The sequence below is a fragment of the Cyprinodon tularosa genome, unplaced genomic scaffold, assembly GCF_016077235.1.
Source record: "Cyprinodon tularosa strain WSP-4 unplaced genomic scaffold, ASM1607723v1 ctg473, whole genome shotgun sequence".
Classification (NCBI taxonomy): Eukaryota; Metazoa; Chordata; class Actinopteri; order Cyprinodontiformes; family Cyprinodontidae; genus Cyprinodon; species Cyprinodon tularosa.
The window spans coordinates 499,672-520,356 of NW_024039200.1; the positions used below are offsets into that span (position 1 = coordinate 499,672).

General features: G+C 38.2%; 1 protein-coding gene across 1 annotated transcript; it reads right to left on the bottom strand.

Moving 5' to 3' along the window:
• Positions 1-4,245: 4,245 nt before the first annotated feature.
• On the bottom strand, positions 4,246-7,891 carry s1pr3a (sphingosine-1-phosphate receptor 3a). The gene is made up of 2 exons (XM_038301718.1): positions 7,598-7,891; positions 4,246-6,987 (listed from the first exon to the last, which is right to left on the bottom strand). The coding sequence occupies exon 2, from the start codon at positions 6,872-6,874 to the stop codon at positions 5,681-5,683; it is 1,194 nt and encodes a 397-aa protein (XP_038157646.1). The 5' UTR covers positions 6,875-6,987; positions 7,598-7,891; the 3' UTR covers positions 4,246-5,680.
• Positions 7,892-20,685: the final 12,794 nt, after the last annotated feature.

Genomic DNA, 20,685 nt, shown 5'->3' on the forward strand with positions numbered 1-20,685 from the left:
GTTCAAACATTTCTGACAAGAAGAAGTCAGTGACCTTTAAGCTGGAAATGCTCTGCTGGTGTTGCGTCCTCGCTGTCATTTTTCAACAGAACCGGAGGTGCAGAGCTGAGACACATCCTTTAGTGGAGGTGAGTATAAAATGCCAGTCTGTCAGCTCCTGTCTGATCTTCAAGGCACACTGTGCTTTGTGTATTACACTAGGCTATAATCAGCTCTCTGATCAGCTTGGTTTAAACCAATCCTCAGTAAGGCAGGTTGATTTTTTTTTTTTTTTTTTTTTTGAGGAATTTTAGTAAAAGAAAATAATCTTCCAGTGGATTTTCCTTTATGTGGTGCCCTTTTCCAAATGTCTTGCCACGTCGGTAGATCATTTAACTTGTGAATGAGCTCAAATGCATTCAATCCTTGACAGAACATATTTCTTCTAGCAGTTTCATGCAATATTCCTTTCATTACTAATTGATAAGTGACCTGAGTGTCTGGAAACTGCCAGTAATAATATCAGGAATTTCTTTGCATTATTTATTCATGTCTGACCCCAGTCTGGCAATGAAAGGCAAAATGAGAGCATCAATCAGTTTTACATTAGGATTTTTCATAAAGGAGTGCAGAAGGTGAAATCTGAGGAGCTTTTCTGTCTCCTTTGTGAAAAGCAATTAATAAACTGACCAGCTGAATTATTTCTATAATGATATAAATGATTGATGCATGGTGAAAGCCTTTATAAGACCATATTAGTAAAATCTAAAATCAATAGCACAAGTGAGCAATTTAGTTGCAGTCCTATTAATTGATGGCCTTAATGTTGCAATTATAAAATTTGTTTTTTTGTTCTTTTTATTAATGAATTGGCTCCAAAAATTGTAGTTAACTGTGGTCTATTACTAACCTACACAGGGTCAAAATTGTGAATAAAGCCTCTGCCTCAAAAGATATACAATATATATATAACTCCACAGATATGCATATATGCATTGCAGAGTACAGTAACTGCAGGCCTACTTCAGTGACGCTAGAAAGTTTTCTTAGCATGGATTTCACTTTCAAACATTAATAAAAAGTTCATCAAGGTTTGCTATTATCGTCCTGATGGAACACTAAATTTACCATTGAGGCCTGTGCTGGTAATGCAAGGAGACCTTGTCAACACTATAATCACCGTCCAAAGTTAAACAACTTTACGCCACCATAAATGGAGAGGATTTGTAAAGTAGCCCTGGCTAATCACAATCTTTGTCACAAAGGACAAATAATGCAGATAAAAAAGACAAATGTATCTAGCCACAATATCAGCACTTAAAGAAGTTAAGCTGGGGACATTTCACTGTCAATTACCAGTGCATTACTTTGTGTGGAGGATTAAAACAACATTTTTCAAAATTTCCCTGAAAGCAACCGTTACAATGGGATGTTTCAATATAGTAAGGTTCCAAACTCACACAAAACAATGCATAAAAAAGCATACCATTAAACCTGTAGAATAACATAACATCAGGCTAACAGAACTATGACCCCCCCCCCTATCAAAGCTGGACTATTTTAATACTTCACTATCAGGAAGTCCACACACTGTAGTTAAAAGCCTCCAGCTGATCTACAATGATGCAGCCTGATTAAAATTAAAAAGATCATATTTCTGCTATCCCAGCTTAACGTCCTTTGCTTCCTTTTAAATCAAGAATAAAATTTTTAATCCTCTTTCTTACGTATAAAGCCTTAAATGGCCAAGCTTTGTCTTTTACCAGAGATCTGATTGTTCCTTATATTCCTAACAGATAACTTCACTCTCAATCTGCATGTTTACTTGTGCTCCCTTAAGTAGAATGGGAGGCAGATCTTTTCAGGCTCCTCTCATGTGGAACCAACTTCCAGTTTTAGTCCGTGGGGCAGACATCCTGTCTACTTTTAAGGCTATGCTTTAAATGTTCCTTTTTGATAAAGCTTGTAGTTAGAGTGGCTCAGGTTATACTGAGCTATCTCCATAGTTTTGCTGATATAGGCTTAGACTGCTGGAGGATATAGGGACCTCTTTTCATCATTGTGCTTCATTGACCTCTATTCTCCCATTCTGCAGTATGGGTTAGTTCAACCTCTAACTCTATGCTCTCTCTGCTTTTACAGGTGCTGGTCATAAAATTAGAATATCATGAAAAAGTAGATTGATTTCAGTAATTCCATTTAAAAAGTGAAACTTGTATATTATATTCATACATTACATACAAACTCATATATTTCAGATGTTTATTTTGTTTAATTTTGATGATTACAAATGACAACAAATGAAAATCTCAAATTCATCATATCAGAAAATTAGAATATTGTGAAAAGGTTCAAAATTGATGGCCCCTGGTGCCACACTCTAATCAGCTAATTAACTCAAACCACCTGCAAAAGCCTTTAAATGGTCTTTCAGTCTAGTTCTATAGGCTACACAATCATGGGGAAGACTGCTGACTTGACAGTTGTCCAAAAGACGACCATCGACACCTTGCACAAGGAGGGCAAGACACAAAAGGTCATCGCTAAAGAGGCTGGCTGTTCACAGAGCTCAGTGTCCAAGCACATTAATAGAGAGGCGAAGGGAAGGAAAAGATGTGGTCGAAAAAAGTGTACAAGCAAGAGAGATAACCGCACCCTGGAGAGGATTGTGAAACAAAACCCATTCAAAAATGTGGGGGAGATTCACAAAGAGTGGACTGCAGCTGGAGTGAGTGCTTCAAGAACCACCACACACAGACGTATGAAAGACATGGGTTTCTGCTGTCGCATTCCTTGTGTCAAGCCACTCTTGAACCACAGACAGCGTCAGAAGCGTCTAAAGAGAAACAGGACTGGACTGCTGGTGAGTGGTCCAAAGTCATGTTCTCTGATGAAAGTAAATTTTGCATTTCCTTTGGAAATCAAGGTCCCAGAGTCTGGAGGAAAAGAAGAGAGGCACTTCATCCACGTTGCTTGAAGTCCAGTGTAAAGTTTCCACAGTCAGTGATGGTTTGGGGTGCCATGTCATCTGCTGGTGTTGGTCCATTGTGTTTTCTGAGGTCCAGGGTCAACGCAGCCACATACCAGGAAGTTTTAGAGCACTTCATGCTTCCTGCAGCTGACCAACTTTTTGGAGATGCAGATTTCATTTTCCAACAGGACTTGGCACCTGCACACAGTGCCAAAGCTACCAGTACCTGGTTGAAGGACCATGGTATCCCTGTTCTTAATTGGCCAGCAAACTCTCCTGACCTTAACCCCATAGAAAATCTATGGGGTATTGTGAAGAAGAAGATGCAATACACCAGACCCAACAATTCAGAAGAGCTAAAAGCCACTATAAGAGCAACCTGGGCTATCATAACACCTGAGCAGTGCCACAGACTGATCGACTCCATGCCACGCCGCATTGCTGCAGTAATACAGGCCAAAGGAGGCCCAACTAAATACTGAGTGCTGTACATGCTCATACTTTTCATGTTCATACTTTTCAGTTGGCCAACATTTCTATAAATCCTTTGTTTTTATTGGTCTTCAGTAATATTCTAATTTTCTGATATGATGAATTTGAGATTTTCATTTGTTGTCATTTGTAATCATCAAAATTAAACAAAATAAACATCTGAAATATATGAGTTTGTATGTAATGTATGAATATAATATACAAGTTTCACTTTTTAAATGGAATTACTGAAATCAATCTACTTTTTCATGATATTCTAATTTTATGACCAGCACCTGTATATCATCATAGTGGCTTCATCTGGTCTGTTCCTGTTTGGCTGTGACACCATCCTGGAGAGAAATATCAGCTGGACTGCTGCCAAGCAGCTGGTTTTCCTTAGATAGAAATTATGAACCAATCTGACCACATGGTCTGGTTGAATTATCTCTGTAAAGTGCCTTGAGATGACATGTGCTGTGATTAGCGCTATATAAATAACTGAACTGAAAATTGAATTTAAAATTTTAATTATTGAACATTCACAGACTTTATTATATTATAAGGTTCAAACTTTTTTTTCTTTTTTTTGCTTAACACCCCAATCTGTAGGTATGATTTTTGACCCTGTGCATTTTGTAAAAGTGGACAGTCAGGCTAAACCGAAGGATTTAAACCGAAATGACACATAAACACCATAAAAGAACTATAACAGCGATGTGTTGCGAGGTTACACACCAAATAACAGTCAAACGAATAAAAATAAATTAAAATGAGCACAGGCAGCTTAGAAATAGGAAAGGTAAATACATACTATTTGAAAACATGATAAGAGAATATAATTTTATTTTTACTGCAGCTGTAACAGACACTACGACACCCAGATACAATCTCTTATCTTTAAATAGTTCCATTCCAACATTCTCATTGACAAGTGGTTAGATGACACATAAGTGGTTTTTGTGTGCGCTAGTGAGAAGCAAGTATTTACTTTATGAGTGTGATTAGTTATACAAATCTTGCCCAAAAGCTCCTAGATGAAGACCCACATCTGCTGAAAACCTAAGTAATTAAGTTTCTCAGGTTCTCCTCTAGAGTCGTCATCAGGGGGAAAAAATTAGACTCTAAAGAAATTACAGATCTATTTTTATCTGAACAGGAAACCTTATTCGAAAAACACATCACAGCCTAATTAGGCTGCTAGTCCAGCAGTATATTTTTCTCTCCCACAGTGGACAACAAATATATAAAATGAAAGTATGAAATAGAATCAAAGTACCATAAAAGTTGGCAGTACTATATAACAGCTTGTACGTTCCTGAACTCAGCGGTTAGTTCACTTTAACAAACTTTACTTGTTAATTTCTCAAAACCAAGAAAATACTTACCTGAAACTGGTTACTCTCCAGAAAATAACAGAAACCTTTCTGAAATTTAGAGGTTACTTTTTTGAGCTTGCAAGGTACTTCCATGGAAAGCACCTGGTAACTAGGTAACCAAGAAAGTGAAAGAAAAACTACCCATAAAAAAACATAGGGACTTGGCAAATGCCACATGAAGAAAGTAAATAAGTTCCAAGAGGATAGCTAGTGATTTCCAGAATGTAACCTCTAAGTTTAAGGAAAGTATCCTCTAAGTTTTAGGAAAGTAACCAGTTTATTTCATAAAAATATCAGGAAACCAAATTCCAAGTTCCAAAAAAGTGAATGCTGTAAATATGTAGTGTCACTTAGAATTACACGAAGAAAATAACAAAACCACACATTTAACATTTTAGAGATTTGATATTGGATTATTTTTCAAATAAAATAAATAATAAAGAATTTCAAAGTGACAAAAAAGGAGGTTTTCTAAAAAAAAAAAAAAAAAAAAAAAAAAAAAACACCATGTCAAAGTGCAAAGATCGGAATACTGGTAACTTTTGAGGAAATGAAAACCAAATAAATATACTAACAAACACATTATTTAGAGTAATTGAAATGTGAAGCCTGTTCAGTTAGCATGGTAAAGAGATTTAATTGCAGCATACACTGTCCTGTTGTATCTCATGGTTATAAATGCCACTGAGAAAATCAGACAGATTTCAAACACTGTTATGTAACCGTAAGTGTTAGTAATGGACTCAAAGGATTTAGAAGGAAATCTTAAATTCTTCTTTTTGAAGTATGTGTCTGAGCTACATGAGCCATAGTGCACAAACAAAAAGTGGCTAATAAAAAGACAATGTCTGATACAAGTCTATTTTTTAGGTGATTACACTCAGAATTTGCTGAGGGATGGCAGCGCTCCTGCCTTTACAAGCACAGCTGAGAACAGGTCTGTCGGACCAGTTGTATGAATCACTGCAGTGGGAGAAGGATCTGCATTCTTATTTTCACAGTTTGCAGGTATGGGAATCTTCCCTCTGTTTAGTGCTGATTTGCCAGCCCCACTGCCTCCGCCCACACTGGACTTGCTGTTTTTCACAGTGGGAATAATTGTTCCTAAGTTTGGATGACCTGCTGCAGGTATCCCAGATTGTTCCATACTGGTGTTGGAGCAGCACAGCAATCGAAAAAATGCTGATCTCATTTCCCTGCTGGACAGGGTATATATCAGAGGGTTAAGAGCAGAGTTAAGCACGGCCAGGGCGATGAACCAGTCCACCTCGTACAGGACCGGGCACTTATCCGGACTGCAACCAACATCAAGCAGGAGGAGGAAGAATAAGGGGGCCCAGCACATGACAAACAGTCCAAGAACAATCACAACTGTCCGCAGAAGTGCCAGAGAGCACTCTGAGGGCCGGCTGCTCACCCTACGGCCGCTGGAGGTCACCAGGCGATAAATCTTGATGTAGAGGATGATGATAGCAACCAAAAGTGCACTAAATACACTAATGCAGAAGGCAATGTAACTCTTAGCATACAAAGGCAACACTGTAGAGCAGGAAGACAGATCTTTCAGGCAGTTCCAACCTAGACTTGGGAGGGCACTAAGGAGTACTGATACAACCCAGCAGGCTGCCAGCAGAGCCAGTAGTCTCCCTCGACCGGCTGTTTCACAGGGCCGCAGGCGCACCATGGTCATGTGCCTCTCAATGCCAATAGCCAGAAGGCTGAAAGTGGAGGCGCTGAGGGCCACAAACATGCTCCCCTCTCTGGCCAGCCACTGTGCCGGCGTCAAGTAATACGTCTTATTCCCTGAAGTAAAGATGTTAACTACATAGGCCACACCAGCCAGGAGGTCAGACAGCGCCAAGTTGCCAATGAGCAAGTACATACGACTGTGGAAACGCTTGTTCCTCCAGAGAGCAAGCAGAACGGTGATGTTCTCCAAAACAATGAGCACGCAGATAAAGAGCAGAACCACTGTCTTGCAGGTGCCCACACCTCGAGGCCGGTCCCACTTCCCTGAGTGGTTATAGTGCTTAACAATGATGGTGTTCATCCCTTCCTTGATCAGGTTCCCCATCCTGGCTTTCCCAATCCTGAACCTTCCCTGGCCACACAGCAGAGGGCGTCACTGCACTGGTATAGAGGAACTGCTCAACCTGGCAGTGTTTCTGCAGCCATCACATTTTAGCCCTGCCAATCAGAACAAGATGAGTATTAGAACGGGGTTATTACAAACAGATATATATAATAAAAGAAAAAATGTGAATTAATTAAAGGAAAATTTTATTAAAAAGTTTATCACTGATTCAGGCCTCTAAATTACCACCATAGTCTAAGACTAGGGTAATAGTACAATATTGAAAGCTGGCCTTTAAAAATTAGATATATAAAGTAAAAAACAGAAAAAGTTATGAAACTGAAAATAGGAAAGCCTAAGACACCCAACTGCCTACTGACTTTTCCTGTCCTCGCTTTATTTTTAGAACTTTATTTATTGAATCATCATTGAAACTAAGTGAGGGTAAAAAAGACAAAACTCTCTCAAAACAGATTTTTTTCAGTGTTAATATACCTTATACATGTCGTAGATCTATATCCCTCTGAGTAAAGGTAACTGCTTAAATCAAGATGTTATTTTTTTTTCTTACAGAGGAAAAAACTCCACTTCTCTAACTTTCCAACCTACTAAAAGTTTTAATAACTTATCTGATTTGGTCTGCACGCATGTAACATAATCACATATAATAGCATAGATGTATCTATATTTGTTTCCGCTTCATCTTTTTAACAACAGGCTTACCTTTTTTAATGACTTGATTTTCCCTGAACATCTCAGCAGAGTAAGAAGCTTTGCAGGATGTGTGTCCCTAAAGATATACAGCTGCTGTAAAAGTAAGATTTCATAATGTAGAACTGGTCCAAAGTTAAGCCAAAAGTCCGTATTTTCAACGTATCCACTCAAAAGCGTTGTTTAATTCAGTTTATTTAAGAGAGGATCCACTGTGGGTTCTGCTGTGAACACTTCTGGTCCGAATAACTCCTGAGTCCAGAGCTCTCCACCCACCCTCCTCCTCCCAGCTTCAGCTGAGGCGGGATCTTTTCAGGACCTTTATGTGGCACAAAAATCCTGCGTGTCAACCAGTAGTGTGTTAAAATGTACCTGTAAGTTTTTGGTTGAATATTTGCATTTGAAAAGTCAGGCTGAGTTTGGTTGACTAAAGACTGTTCTTTTTTCTGCCTAGACAAAGTTCAGATTACTGTTCATATTTCCCAGTGTGTCATGTAATTGCTACCATACCTGTCCCAACACATGTCAGTCCATTGCCCACGGGTATTTTGCGCTCTGAAAGGTACTTTAAAAAAGGACTTGATATTGCAAAATCTGTTTGTTGTGTTTCCAAGTATCAATGTCATGTTTTAACTTGGCTTTTACCTTTAAGCTACTGGATTAATAAATTATTCATAAAGATATTGGCAGTTATTATTGATGTATGTGATATGGCCCTCTGCCCAGGGTGCAACCCTCCCTTAGGGTGCTTCAAGGCAAAACAGAATAAATAAAATACGTTGTTTTTTTTTCCTTAAATGAAAATTAAAACCCTCTGCACCTTCACATTTTAAAACATATAAAACTTTTTGTTGTTTTGTTTGTTTTTCTAACATTCTAAACATTTGAGTTTAAATAAATGAACCTTAAACTACTCCAATACCAAATGGGTCTTATGGTCCTACAAATGTCCTTCAGCTGAATTCCAACTTTTGGGTCATTTTGAAGTTTGTTTATTTGATTAACTTATAAAAAACACCTTTTTTAGATCCCAAACTCAGTCTTGTCAAATAGGGACAGGAGTACTCGTGGGTGTAGTATTGTGGGGAAAGTGGACCTGAATAGCCAGGGCCTAAGCAGGGAAAGGGAACCATAAAAATTCTGTTTTGTTTTTGTTTATTTATGTTTTTATTTCAAATGAATTAGGCCCTCCAATTAATGGTGTTATACATTTGTTATACAAACAAAATATGTTTATAACAATTTATGAGAATTAATGTTTTGTATTGTCTGCCCAACATATTGGAGACTCCAGGGCCCCCTTTTGGAGGTACAAAATGGTTTAGTCTGCCAGACAGGAAACTATGACAGGTAAAAAGTCAATTAATCCAGATTGAATAGCTCGAGGATATACATCATGTTACCCAAAAAAGCACAAATTGGAGTATCAATGGAAGAAAGAGAGGAAAGAAAAAGAAAGAAGGCAGAATGTTGGATGGTACTATATTGACTGCTTTGTTTTCTTTCCCAAAGGTGAACTGAGTTTGCTTGTTAAGCAAATTCCAGTCAAAGTTAACGTAGTCCACTCCACACAGCTGCTGCTGGTGTTTGGATGCTCTTATGAAGTTTTTAGCTTAGCTAGCTTCCAACTAAGCTGCTTGCAACTGAATGTAAAAAGACAATTATAGGATAGCTAACTTTAGTTTTAAAATGCAATCAATTTAAGAAATAAACAGTTATGCTGGCAAAACCGCAGCAGCTGTCCCTCCCGTTGGGCAACTTCTTTGGGTTTGTTAAGCTGCTTGGGTAAAGTAACAACAAAATGCCCTTTGCACCATAGAAACAGGAACATATGGAGCCTTTGTAAATTCATCTTCCCTCTGGGTCAGACAGCGGCTCCATCACTTTGATATAGTAACAGCACCACGGCTCTCACCTTAGGAACCCACAGGTTTGACGTTTACCGCTGCACCTGCTGGATCAGGCTGGAGAGCAAATAAAACAAATATCCTGCTGAACCAACCACAACTGCTAAAAAGGGTTCAGACTATAAAATTTTTTACTCAAATCTTTCCAGGCATGTCACCCAAGCAGAAGCCTATGAATAGGAATAATTGGTCCTCAACATTTGAACAATCATACGTACAACAAAAAGACAGTGTCCCTTGGAGGGGCATCATTGAGAGAAGGAGAACCCCAGCTCAGGATCTGAGTGATGTTTCATAATTGGACTTACATACAACTCATGGATTTTCCATAATGAACACCATGTTCAGGCATAAAAATGTCCATCTGTACACTTTGCACCAAGACGCCATAGGCCAAAGTTCGATGATAAACTTGGTAGTTGAATCTTCCAACCTTCAGCTGCACATCTTGGGCACAAGATAATGTAAGCAACATTATGTGGGTCGTAGTGTAAAAAATAAAATACTGAAACACATCGTTCTTTTAAGATCTTTATTGCGGTTTAAAACATATCATTTGAGTGTATTTTTTACCAACCGTCTAATGAACTATACACAGTTATTAACATAGTAATTAAAAGTACAACTGTCTGATTTGCTATTGGTGTCATTTTTAAATGGCTCACCATCATGTTGAAATCTGGCATGTGTTGGGGTATAAATAAGGTCCGGTCAGTCATCCTAATATCAGGTGTGTTTAAGAGGAATTTTTCGCACCATTACATCTGCAAAGAGACGTCCTAGTTCACAATGGCGTTGGGGGCCCCTAAGAGGTCGGGGGCCCCTAAGCAACTGCAGTCTCTGCTTACCGATTGTCTCTGCTTGGGCACTTGGGTGAAGAGAGGAGTTGAGCTATCCACTGATCACCCCCTGGTAATGAACGGTAATCGATGGATGAGGAGGAATTCACAGACCTGGCAGGCCCAAGCGAGTACTGAGGTTCTCCTGGAACATCTGCTAGAGCCCTTGGTCAGGATGGTATTCTATTCCTACCTCTGGCACAGCTTGTACAAGATTCTGGGGAAGCTCTGGCACACAGCTCTGGGAGTGTGAAGCAACATGGATGAGAATCAGCTGCTCCAAGTCCAAGGCATTGGTTCTCGCCTGGAAAATGTTGACTTGTCCCCTTCAGGTTGGAGGAGAGTTCCTGCCTCAAGTGGAGGACAAAGCTCTAGATTTACAGGTCAGTCTATGTTTTCAACCTTTACCTGTCATGAAATCTGGATCATGACTGAAATAAAGAGATGCAAGCGGCTGAGATTAGCTTTCTCAGCACGGTGGCTGGGCACTACTTTAGAGAAAGGGTGAGGAGCTCAGACATCCGGGAGAGGCTCAGAAAAGAACTGTTTCTTCTCCTCATCCAGAAGAGTGTGCCGAGGTACCTCGAACACCTTTTTCGGTTTTCCCCCAGGATGACTCCCTTGGAATGCGTTTCAGGCACATCACACCAGGAGGAGGCCAAGGGTCCAAACCAGTACACGCTTGAGGTACTTTGTCTCTCGGCTGGCCTTAGGGGCGTCGGGCTCTGTCTTGAAAAAGGGAATTCTTGAAGTATCTGCTTACACTGCGGCCCCTGCGACCTTGTCCCAACAAAGTGTAAGACAATGACCATACAATTTGTAGGTACGACTTAATTCAATGTTTCAAAAGTGACAACTTTAGCAATGATATTAAAATAAGGAAAGTTACATGATTAGATACATCTGATTATTTTTAAAAGGACTTTTGATTATGTTTTATTTTTTGTTTCAAAAAAGTGTGGGGCGGTGGTCTTGGTTTGGACTCGATTTTGCCCATGCCCAGTCTTTGTCTCAAATGAAAGAACTGCTCATCAATATAATCTGATCTGATTGTAGCTTGAAAGCCTAGTTGCTTTTTGTTCTAAACAGATACCTTTTGTTACTCTTCTTGTTCCAACACTTTGGGTAGCAGCATGCATAGAGGCCCACTGACATTGACCTTGCGAGGCACCACTGATTAAAAGATGCCATTACACCTATTATTTTAATCCATATCTACTTGTGTAAGTCAGTAGTTCTTAATCTTGGTCCTGAGGTACCACTGCTCTGCATGTTTTTGATAACTCTCTGTTGCACCACACCTACTACATATGATAGCATGACCTCCTCAGCAGCTATCAAGTGCTGCAGAAATCTGTTAATCATTCATTCATATAATTCAGGTGTGTCGAAGCAAGAAAACACCAAAGACTTGCAGGACAGTGCTACTTGAGGACTAGGATTGGGTAGGCCTACCATAATTTTAAGTGATCAGTCCAGGTCATGTAGATTTTTAATCACTAATTTTTGTCATTTTTGTTGTTCTAATTTGAGCAATAGTGGACAGATTTATCTGATAATAGAAATGGATTTATACAACAAATGAAATGACCAAACAAGTTTAAAAAATATAAGAGTGTTTAAACCTATATGCTGAGTATTTCTTTCCTTACATTTGTGTCCTGGCTCCTCTTAGACATTAATCGTTTCCATGAACTTGTAACCTAAGAAGTTGCTCTCCATTATTTCTCTGGTACGATGAGTTGTTGTTTGTTTCTTGTTCAAATAAAGGATTTCTGGGTCCCTTTGGTACTTAATAGTGTGAGATAGGTCTGACCTCTTCAGCTGAAGCCAACTGAAAAGGATGGGAGAGGAGCTATTCATGTTTTTCCTTTTATGTACTTTTAGAGACAGAATTGTCTGCAAAAACATGGAATCAGAAAATAGGTCACTGATGTTTTCTGAAATTTTGCTGTGGATTGTTGTTCAAGAATCAACACTAAGTAGGCTGTTGAAAGGAATATATTGAAAATATTTGTTTTACTGCATAATATACAAATAGTTGTAGTTTAACTTAAATCCCAGGGGACTTCTATAGAAGAGAAGACAAAGACCACATGCATGTAGGTGTGCCTGAAGTAAGTAGAATGTGTGTTATAAGGATTACAAATATTCAAGTGATAACCAACCTCGAGTTGCAGGATAAAAGTAAAGGATACATCAAAAGTTTCCATTGGTTAATGGACGACACAGAGACGTGAATGTCTGACCCATAAGCCAGTGCTGCTTGTCCGATTAGAGCTTAAATGGTGGACTCTTGTGAAAGTTAGATCTGCTCCATGTAACTTGTTTTAGCAGAGAGAAACAGAGAACGATCAACAAACATTGACTTGGATTATAACAACAAGGAGCAACCTCAGATGATAGTCTTCACTGGTGTTTTTGAAGCACTGTGGTCTTATGAGCTGCTTAATAACGGGTATTTGAACTGTCTCCTCCCTTGGGAAATTCAGCCGCATAAGAGAAGAGCGAAGAAATGAGACATAGGCAGATTTCCTTACAGTCAGCAGGAAGATCATCTTCATGAAATTAGACAAGGGGATGTTGAAGAAAACACCAACTGTCTGTGTGATCTAAGTTCATTACATAGTTCATTACATAATCACTCACATCATAAAAGTGCTAGAATAAAATATAAAATAAAGAAACCACAAACACAACCTGAACTGTGTATTTTGATAACTTGCTGAATTCCTTAAGATTTAAGAAAAGATTTGAAACTTTTACCCAAAGAACTTTCTTTAAATTATGTCCTCTAAAGGGAGAACCTGAGGTGTTTCATGGCTAATCATCTATTTGGAAATTTTGCAGCAACAGCAGCTGTTTGGTGAATCAGCTTCCTTAACAAAAAGTGCCCACCCAGAGATAATAGTCACATAATGACCAAACTCTGATAGCAATTATGTTTTTGTTACAAAGCTCTGTCTATATGGGGGTATTGTTTTATATAAGTGCAAGCATAAGCAAAGAGAATTAGTAACAGGGAATTCATGTCTGAGCTACAGTATGTCTTTTCTCAATGTATCATGAATCCAGTTAGAGTGCAACATTTGTAATATATAAATTCATTTCAACTTCATCTGCAGTCATTCTAAAATACTCAGAGAGTTTTGACATTATTTTAGCCAATGAGGTTCTCCCATCACAATAGGAACATTAACCAAGTAGTTTTAAAAGCATCTACATTTTTAATATCTTCTCAGTTCCATATTTCTGGATTAATCGAGTTTGGAATATCAATTTGTATCCTTTAGTCATGCTATATACCTTTAAAAATGAATTGCATGCTCAAACGTGATGAAATCATAATTAAAATAGCAGCACCTGTATAATAAAAAAAGCCTGAAAAAAGAGATTAAATATATTATTAAATATTAAACATCAAATTATTAGATATTAAAAGAGATCCTTGGAGGTTAGTTCTGATAACTTGTTTCGCCTAAGAAAACTAAGCCAAAGGTATGTAGCAATCGGCATATTAAATATTTTCTAAATGACTGCCTATAACTTTTGCTTTTATATTTTTTCATCCCTTGTTATTGCTCGATTCGAAAGAGTTTGTGATGGATCAAATGAGAATGTAGGAAACATGGTGAGAAAAATAAATAAACAGCTAAACACAGATCAGTCTGGTTTATCTGACCTCCTCCTCATTGTGGTATCACTGAGTTTGAAGGGTCAAAAGACTTGGCCACCCTAACACAGGCTGATGTAGATTGATTATTGACCCTCGGAGCTGTTGACCTAACCCTGAATAGCAAGACAAGAACAGACACTCAGACAGCCCATTTATAACCACATAAAAACAGCCAAAAAAGCCTTTAGGCTGTTTTTTTTATGTATGTAAAGCTTTATAAGCTGGGCACAGATCTTGATTTTTGGTGCTGAGTTGGAAAAAAAAACAGATACAGGTAGTCAGATAATAGAAGTATCCCTTTATTAAAGATTCAGTAACACTTTAACCATTGATGCCTGTAATTGTGTGCATATAAGCTACAGGATCATGAGACAGGGCATGCCGTCAAGGACTTTAGTGATGAGTTAGATGTTCAGGAATGCAAACTGCAGTGGGAACAGAGTGGGAACTGTGGCAGTGGAAAAGAAAGGCCTCAACCCTGACCCACCTTCTGCTTTCACCCACAGCAGTAAAATAAATTTTTCGTGGTCCTTCATCATAAAAAACACAAATAAAAACATCTCAATTGTACTTTTTACTGGAATTGGGGCCCAATTTGGACAAAACAGGGAGCAAATTATTGTTTTGTTTATTCTGGAAGGTTTGCAACAGGCACAACATTTAGGGATGAAGGTAGCAGCCAGCCATCTGAAAACGTCTTGAACGTTCAAGTCCTTACTAAGTAAGGTTTGAAGAGCAATGTCAAGTGAAGCTTTTAAAAGGTTAAAAAATATGTGATTCAATCTCCATCATTATAAAGAGATATCAATAAAAACAAAATAAAAAGAATTCTTGCTATGAAAAACATGTCTTACATCCTACCAGGTATTAGAACTTAAGGAAGCCATCTACCAGTATAAGGAAAATAATTCGTTTGACCAATCACTTTCAGCTGTGAGACGGTAGAGGTTTCTAGAATGAACCATCTGTTTTAGCTTGACCCACAAAGTCTTAGTGATATTTAGACATCGCCTTTGACTAGTGTTGCCATTCCACATTGTTACACATAATTTCATAATTTCTGGACAATTATGGTTTGATTTCTTTCTGGATTGTATGGATTGTTACAGACATCTGGTAAAAATGTCATGTCAATAGCACCTCTAGAAATATATTTCCTGAGAAAAATGGTGGAGTGTTCAGTGCTTATTTTGCTCTAAGTATAAATCTTTGGTATTAAAAACACCTAAAAGTAGTAGAGTATAACTCAGGTATGGTCTGCCCAACATATTGGAGACTCCAGGGTATAACTCAGGTGGCTGAAACAAGGGCAAGTGTGAGATTTCTGTTTCTGAGCAACCTTGAAAGCAACACATGTGAGGCCAAGAACAATTTGCTTAGACCTCACCATGGCAATTATACAGGCATTATTATTCCCTGTGTTTCATTCTGTTTTAGTAATACCTTAAGTTTCATTGTGTGTCTGCCAGACATGTCAAGTATATGCAATAAAAAATATGTGTCCCAGAGATGCATTTGTTTGGTGGAAAATGTCTTTTATATCGAACTCAGAAAACATTGCTGTTTAGAAGAGCATTTCTCTTCCACCCCCACTTTATAAACCTAATTCACACAATTACCAAGACTGCTGCACAGTTATCTTTACACGTCGCTCTAAGAAATCTGCTTAAGCACATATAAACTATAAAACATTAATCCCATAGCCCAACCAGCTTTTACAAGCTGCAGCATTGATTTTACTATTATTTCTGGATTTACTGAAAGAGCATCCCAGATCACATTAAGGTGTTCTCTGGCTAAAGTTTTAAACTGTGATGATTATTGATTTTTTTCAGTACGGTCACTGCCCTCTATTCAGGGGGAATTTTGCTTAAATAAATAACATTAAACTAACATTTACCAACTTAATATTCAATTCTGCTTTTGTTTTCTTCATAATTCTTTGTCTTTACCTTTTTTTCTTGTTATTGTTATTATAGCATTATTTTAGGCCATAATCCTGCAGTGTTGTTAGGTTTAACATGTTTTATATAATTCAGGGTTCCATGCCTTTCCATGATATTTAATGAGTAGTTTTATCTTTTCTGCTTCCACATTTTATTGGCATTATACAGTCTTAGGAAGAAATTGCTTCTGTGACGTAATTGAGTCTACAGGTGCTGGTCATAAAATTAGAATATCATGAAAAAGTAGATTGATTTCAGTAATTCCATTTAAAAAGTGAAACTTGTATATTATATTCATACATTACATACAAACTCATATATTTTAGATGTTTATTTTGTTTAATTTTGATGATTACAAATGACAACAAATGAAAATCTCAAATTCATCATATCAGAAAATTAGAATATTGTGAAAAGGTTCAAAATTGATGGCCCCTGGTGCCACACTCTAATCAGCTAATTAACTCAAACCACCTGCAAAAGCCTTTAAATGGTCTTTCAGTCTAGTTCTATAGGCTACACAATCATGGGGAAGACTGCTGACTTGACAGTTGTCCAAAAGACGACCATCGACACCTTGCACAAGGAGGGCAAGACACAAAAGGTCATCGCTAAAGAGGCTGGCTGTTCACAGAGCTCAGTGTCCAAGCACATTAATAGAGAGGCGAAGGGAAGGAAAAGATGTGGTCGAAAAAAGTGTACAAGCAAGAGAGATAACCGCACCCTGGAGAGGATTGTGAAACAAAACCCCTTCAAAAATGTGGGGGAGATTCACAAAGAGTGGACTGCAGCTGGAGTGAGTGCTTCAAGAACCACCACACACAGACGTATGAAAGACATGGGTTTCTGCTGTCGCATTCCTTGTGTCAAGCCACTCTTGAACCACAGACAGCGTCAGAAGCGTCTTGCCTGGGCTAAAGAGAAACAGGACTGGACTGCTGGTGAGTGGTCCAAAGTCATGTTCTCTGATGAAAGTAAATTTTGCATTTCCTTTGGAAATCAAGGTCCCAGAGTCTGGAGGAAAAGAAGAGAGGCACTTCATCCACGTTGCTTGAAGTCCAGTGTAAAGTTTCCACAGTCAGTGATGGTTTGGGGTGCCATGTCATCAGCTGGTGTTGGTCCATTGTGTTTTCTGAGGTCCAGGGTCAACGCAGCCACATACCAGGAAGTTTTAGAGCACTTCATGCTTCCTGCAGCTGACCAACTTTTTGGAGATGCAGATTTCATTTTCCAACAGGACTTGGCACCTGCACACAGTGCCAAAGCTACCAGTACCTGGTTGAAGGACCATGGTATCCCTGTTCTTAATTGGCCAGCAAACTCTCCTGACCTTAACCCCATAGAAAATCTATGGGGTATTGTGAAGAAGAAGATGCAATACACCAGACCCAACAATTCAGAAGAGCTAAAAGCCACTATTAGAGCAACCTGGGCTATCATAACACCTGAGCAGTGCCACAGACTGATTGACTCCATGCCACGCCGCATTGCTGCAGTAATACAGGCCAAAGGAGGCCCAACTAAATACTGAGTGCTGTACATGCTCATACTTTTCATGTTCATACTTTTCAGTTGGCCAACATTTCTATAAATCCTTTGTTTTTATTGGTCTTCAGTAATATTCTAATTTTCTGATATGATGAATTTGAGATTTTCATTTGTTGTCATTTGTAATCATCAAAATTAAACAAAATAAACATCTGAAATATATGAGTTTGTATGTAATGTATGAATATAATATACAAGTTTCACTTTTTAAATGGAATTACTGAAATCAATCTACTTTTTCATGATATTCTAATTTTATGACCAGCACCTGTATGGCAGTGTTTCCTGATATTGGCGCCTCACATATTCTGTTTAATGGAGGATATTACATCATTGCAGGAGGTCGTGAGTAAAGCTGATGCCTGATAGTTTTATCTGGAAGGCCGAGGTGCTGCGCTTGGGTTATCAGCAGCTGTCTAAAATCTTTCAAGACACAAGGTGACAGCTTGTCACAAAAGCTGCCACACAGACAGTGGGTGCAATCATGGCTGTACTGCTATTTTCTTGATAACGTCTTTGTCAGGATTTATCTCAAAGTAGCAACAAAAGGATTCTCAGATGACATTCTAATAAATGGATTAATCTTCTTGGTGACGGAAAGCTTTGACATGGATGTTTGCTGCGCCTATATTTCTTAAAATATATGCAAAAAATATTTGGTAAGGCCAAATTTTGAAATGTGATTCATCTTATCTGCAATGTCCTGCTTGCAACCCCTTGTCAACTCACAAGTTGGCATAAGAAGGACATTTTCTAGCATTCCAGTTTTCACCTAAACTTGTGATAAAGCAGCGTCATATCTAAACGCCTGATTACAGGCTGTTATCTTCGCTACGTCACCGTCGCTTTTCTCCCACAATCAGGCTGGAATGTCAAGCTCTGCTTGCCTTTATTTATTTTCTTTATGGAAAAGAGCCTCAAACTCAAATAGTTTTCAAGTTGTTTCTCTGACGAAGTATGTTAAAAATAACTCAAAGTTGGCTTATTTAAACAATCCTGCCTTTTTTTTCACTCAACTACTTCTCTGATGTCTGGGACAAATGCATGTGTGTGTTTGTGGGTGCGGGTGTGTGTTTATATGTATGTGTGTAAAGCCCTAGTATTATTAACTTGTGTGGGCTTAAATCTGGTAACAAAATCATATGAATGGACTGTTTTTTTTTTTTTTTTCCTTCTGGGAACAAATTCATTTTACCACCTTATTGAAACTTAAATCATGGTTGTTGTTTTTTGGTTGCTTTATTTATTGTTTGTTTATTTGAGTGTTCAATTGCCTTTTACATAAAAATTATTTTACTGACTGTCAACTTTTCAGTGAAGAAAGAATCAGAAGAAAGGCCCATATTCATCTTTTCCTGAGAAGTGGATTCTGTTCTCTACCTGGACTTAGGAAAGTGAAATCCTGTCCCCCCTGCTCCGTATGTCTCAGCAACCCTAATTTAGACACCATCCACCCTCCATTAAGTCCACCTCACAGAAAGCCCTGAACCTCTCCGCAAACCTCCTTTCAGCAGCTGTTAAGATAAATAGCATGATCAAGATTTAAGTTGTTGTTTAAAACAAAACAGACCTCCTTAATGCTAATTTACATTACTAAAGGTAAGACTCTGCTTGTGTAGAGACTGATTTTCCCCTGAAGCTAAAATAAATGTGTAGGTGGTAGCAAGACTGAATTGGGCTTCTGATTTCACAATACTATTTAAAAACTTTAAAAAAATAAAATAAAGAAAAAAAAAAAAAATATATATATATATATATATACTCAGGTCCATCTTTGGGATATTCAAGCCATAGACGCATCAGGACATCCCATAATGCGCTATGCAGCTCAAATTATTGAATTGTTAAGAAATCGAAAATTGTATTAGCATCAAGCAGTATGTGCCTGGGCAGTGGCAATAGTCAAATTCCAAGCAAACTAAATAATTGAAATACACAGAAATGTGTATTCATTTTGTGTGCTGTATTAAAGCCAACAAAGTCATGTAAAATAAATGGAACAATATTCTGCTGCTCCTCCAGACATGAAAGCTTTGCAAATATTTGGAATTGCAAAAAGCACAAACGAAAGACAACTGTCTGTGCCCCCGTTTTGAAGGAACTTGGCTTATATTTGTTTTTGCACAAAAATCATTGTGGGTGTGTGTGTGTGTGTGTGTGCACCTTTAACCTGCATTTATTGTGACTACATTTATTGTCTGTTCCATCATAAAATTGTAGTGTTTGGCAATCCAAACATGATGCATGAAGGTGTCGTTAACGCATCTGTTAATAGTACAGACAACTGTCCTCCTTCAACTCTTATTTTGAAATACCAGATCTGCATACTGTGTCAGATTTTGTGTCTTGCAAATTGTTTAATTACCAAAATTATATTCTATCCCTATTTGCAACAGAGAAAAAAAACACAGATGAAGAAGTCTGTGTGACAACAGGGTTGTTGATTAGTAACTTGCAGAAGTTAAAATATCTAAGAAACATTATCTTAATGCGCAATGCATGCTTTTTTGTTACAAAATTTTAACTTTTTAATATAGATAGATTTTGATATTTTAGACATTTACCGGTTGGGCTATTTAAGGTACCACTGTGATTAAACTGGCCAAAAAGTTTAATTCCCACAGAGTATAAGTACGTCAAGTACTTCTTTCTATAGTATGTACAAGAATGTTAGAAGATAAACACTGGTAAGGCAATCTGTTTGCTCATGTTCATATGTGTGACAGTGCTAAGACGGCTGTTTTGTTTTTAAGATTCATGCCTGCAAATGAATTAGTCAATGAATGGTGATCTGCCAGTTTAACAGCCTCTGACCTTCAGTAAGCTCCATGTTCATGCTTTACAGAGTGGTGCCTCACATAAAAAAGGGAGATAGAGATCTGCAGAGGTAGTAAGGCTGGTGTGGTGGCTGCTCATCCAGTAATAACAATGAGACAGGCTGGCCATCACACACAGATACCCTAAAGCCCCCCTGCTCGAGAGACATGTAGTTCTAAATAAAGGCTGAAAAAACACACTTCACATCTCATTAGTCAAGGTCACAGTGACAGCTGGCTGAGACCCTAAAACAGGGCAGCTCAGTCATGTAAACAAACCAAAATGTAGCCCCTGCAAATCTCAGCAGCACAATATCTCATGTGAAATCTACGGGATAAATTTACTTGAAATGCTGTTTTTGGCTTTC

Bases quoted from the DNA above. Each gene is read 5' to 3' on its own strand.
- s1pr3a (XM_038301718.1), bottom strand. From the start codon at position 6,874: ATGGGGAACCTGATCAAGGAAGGGATGAACACCATCATTGTTAAGCAC.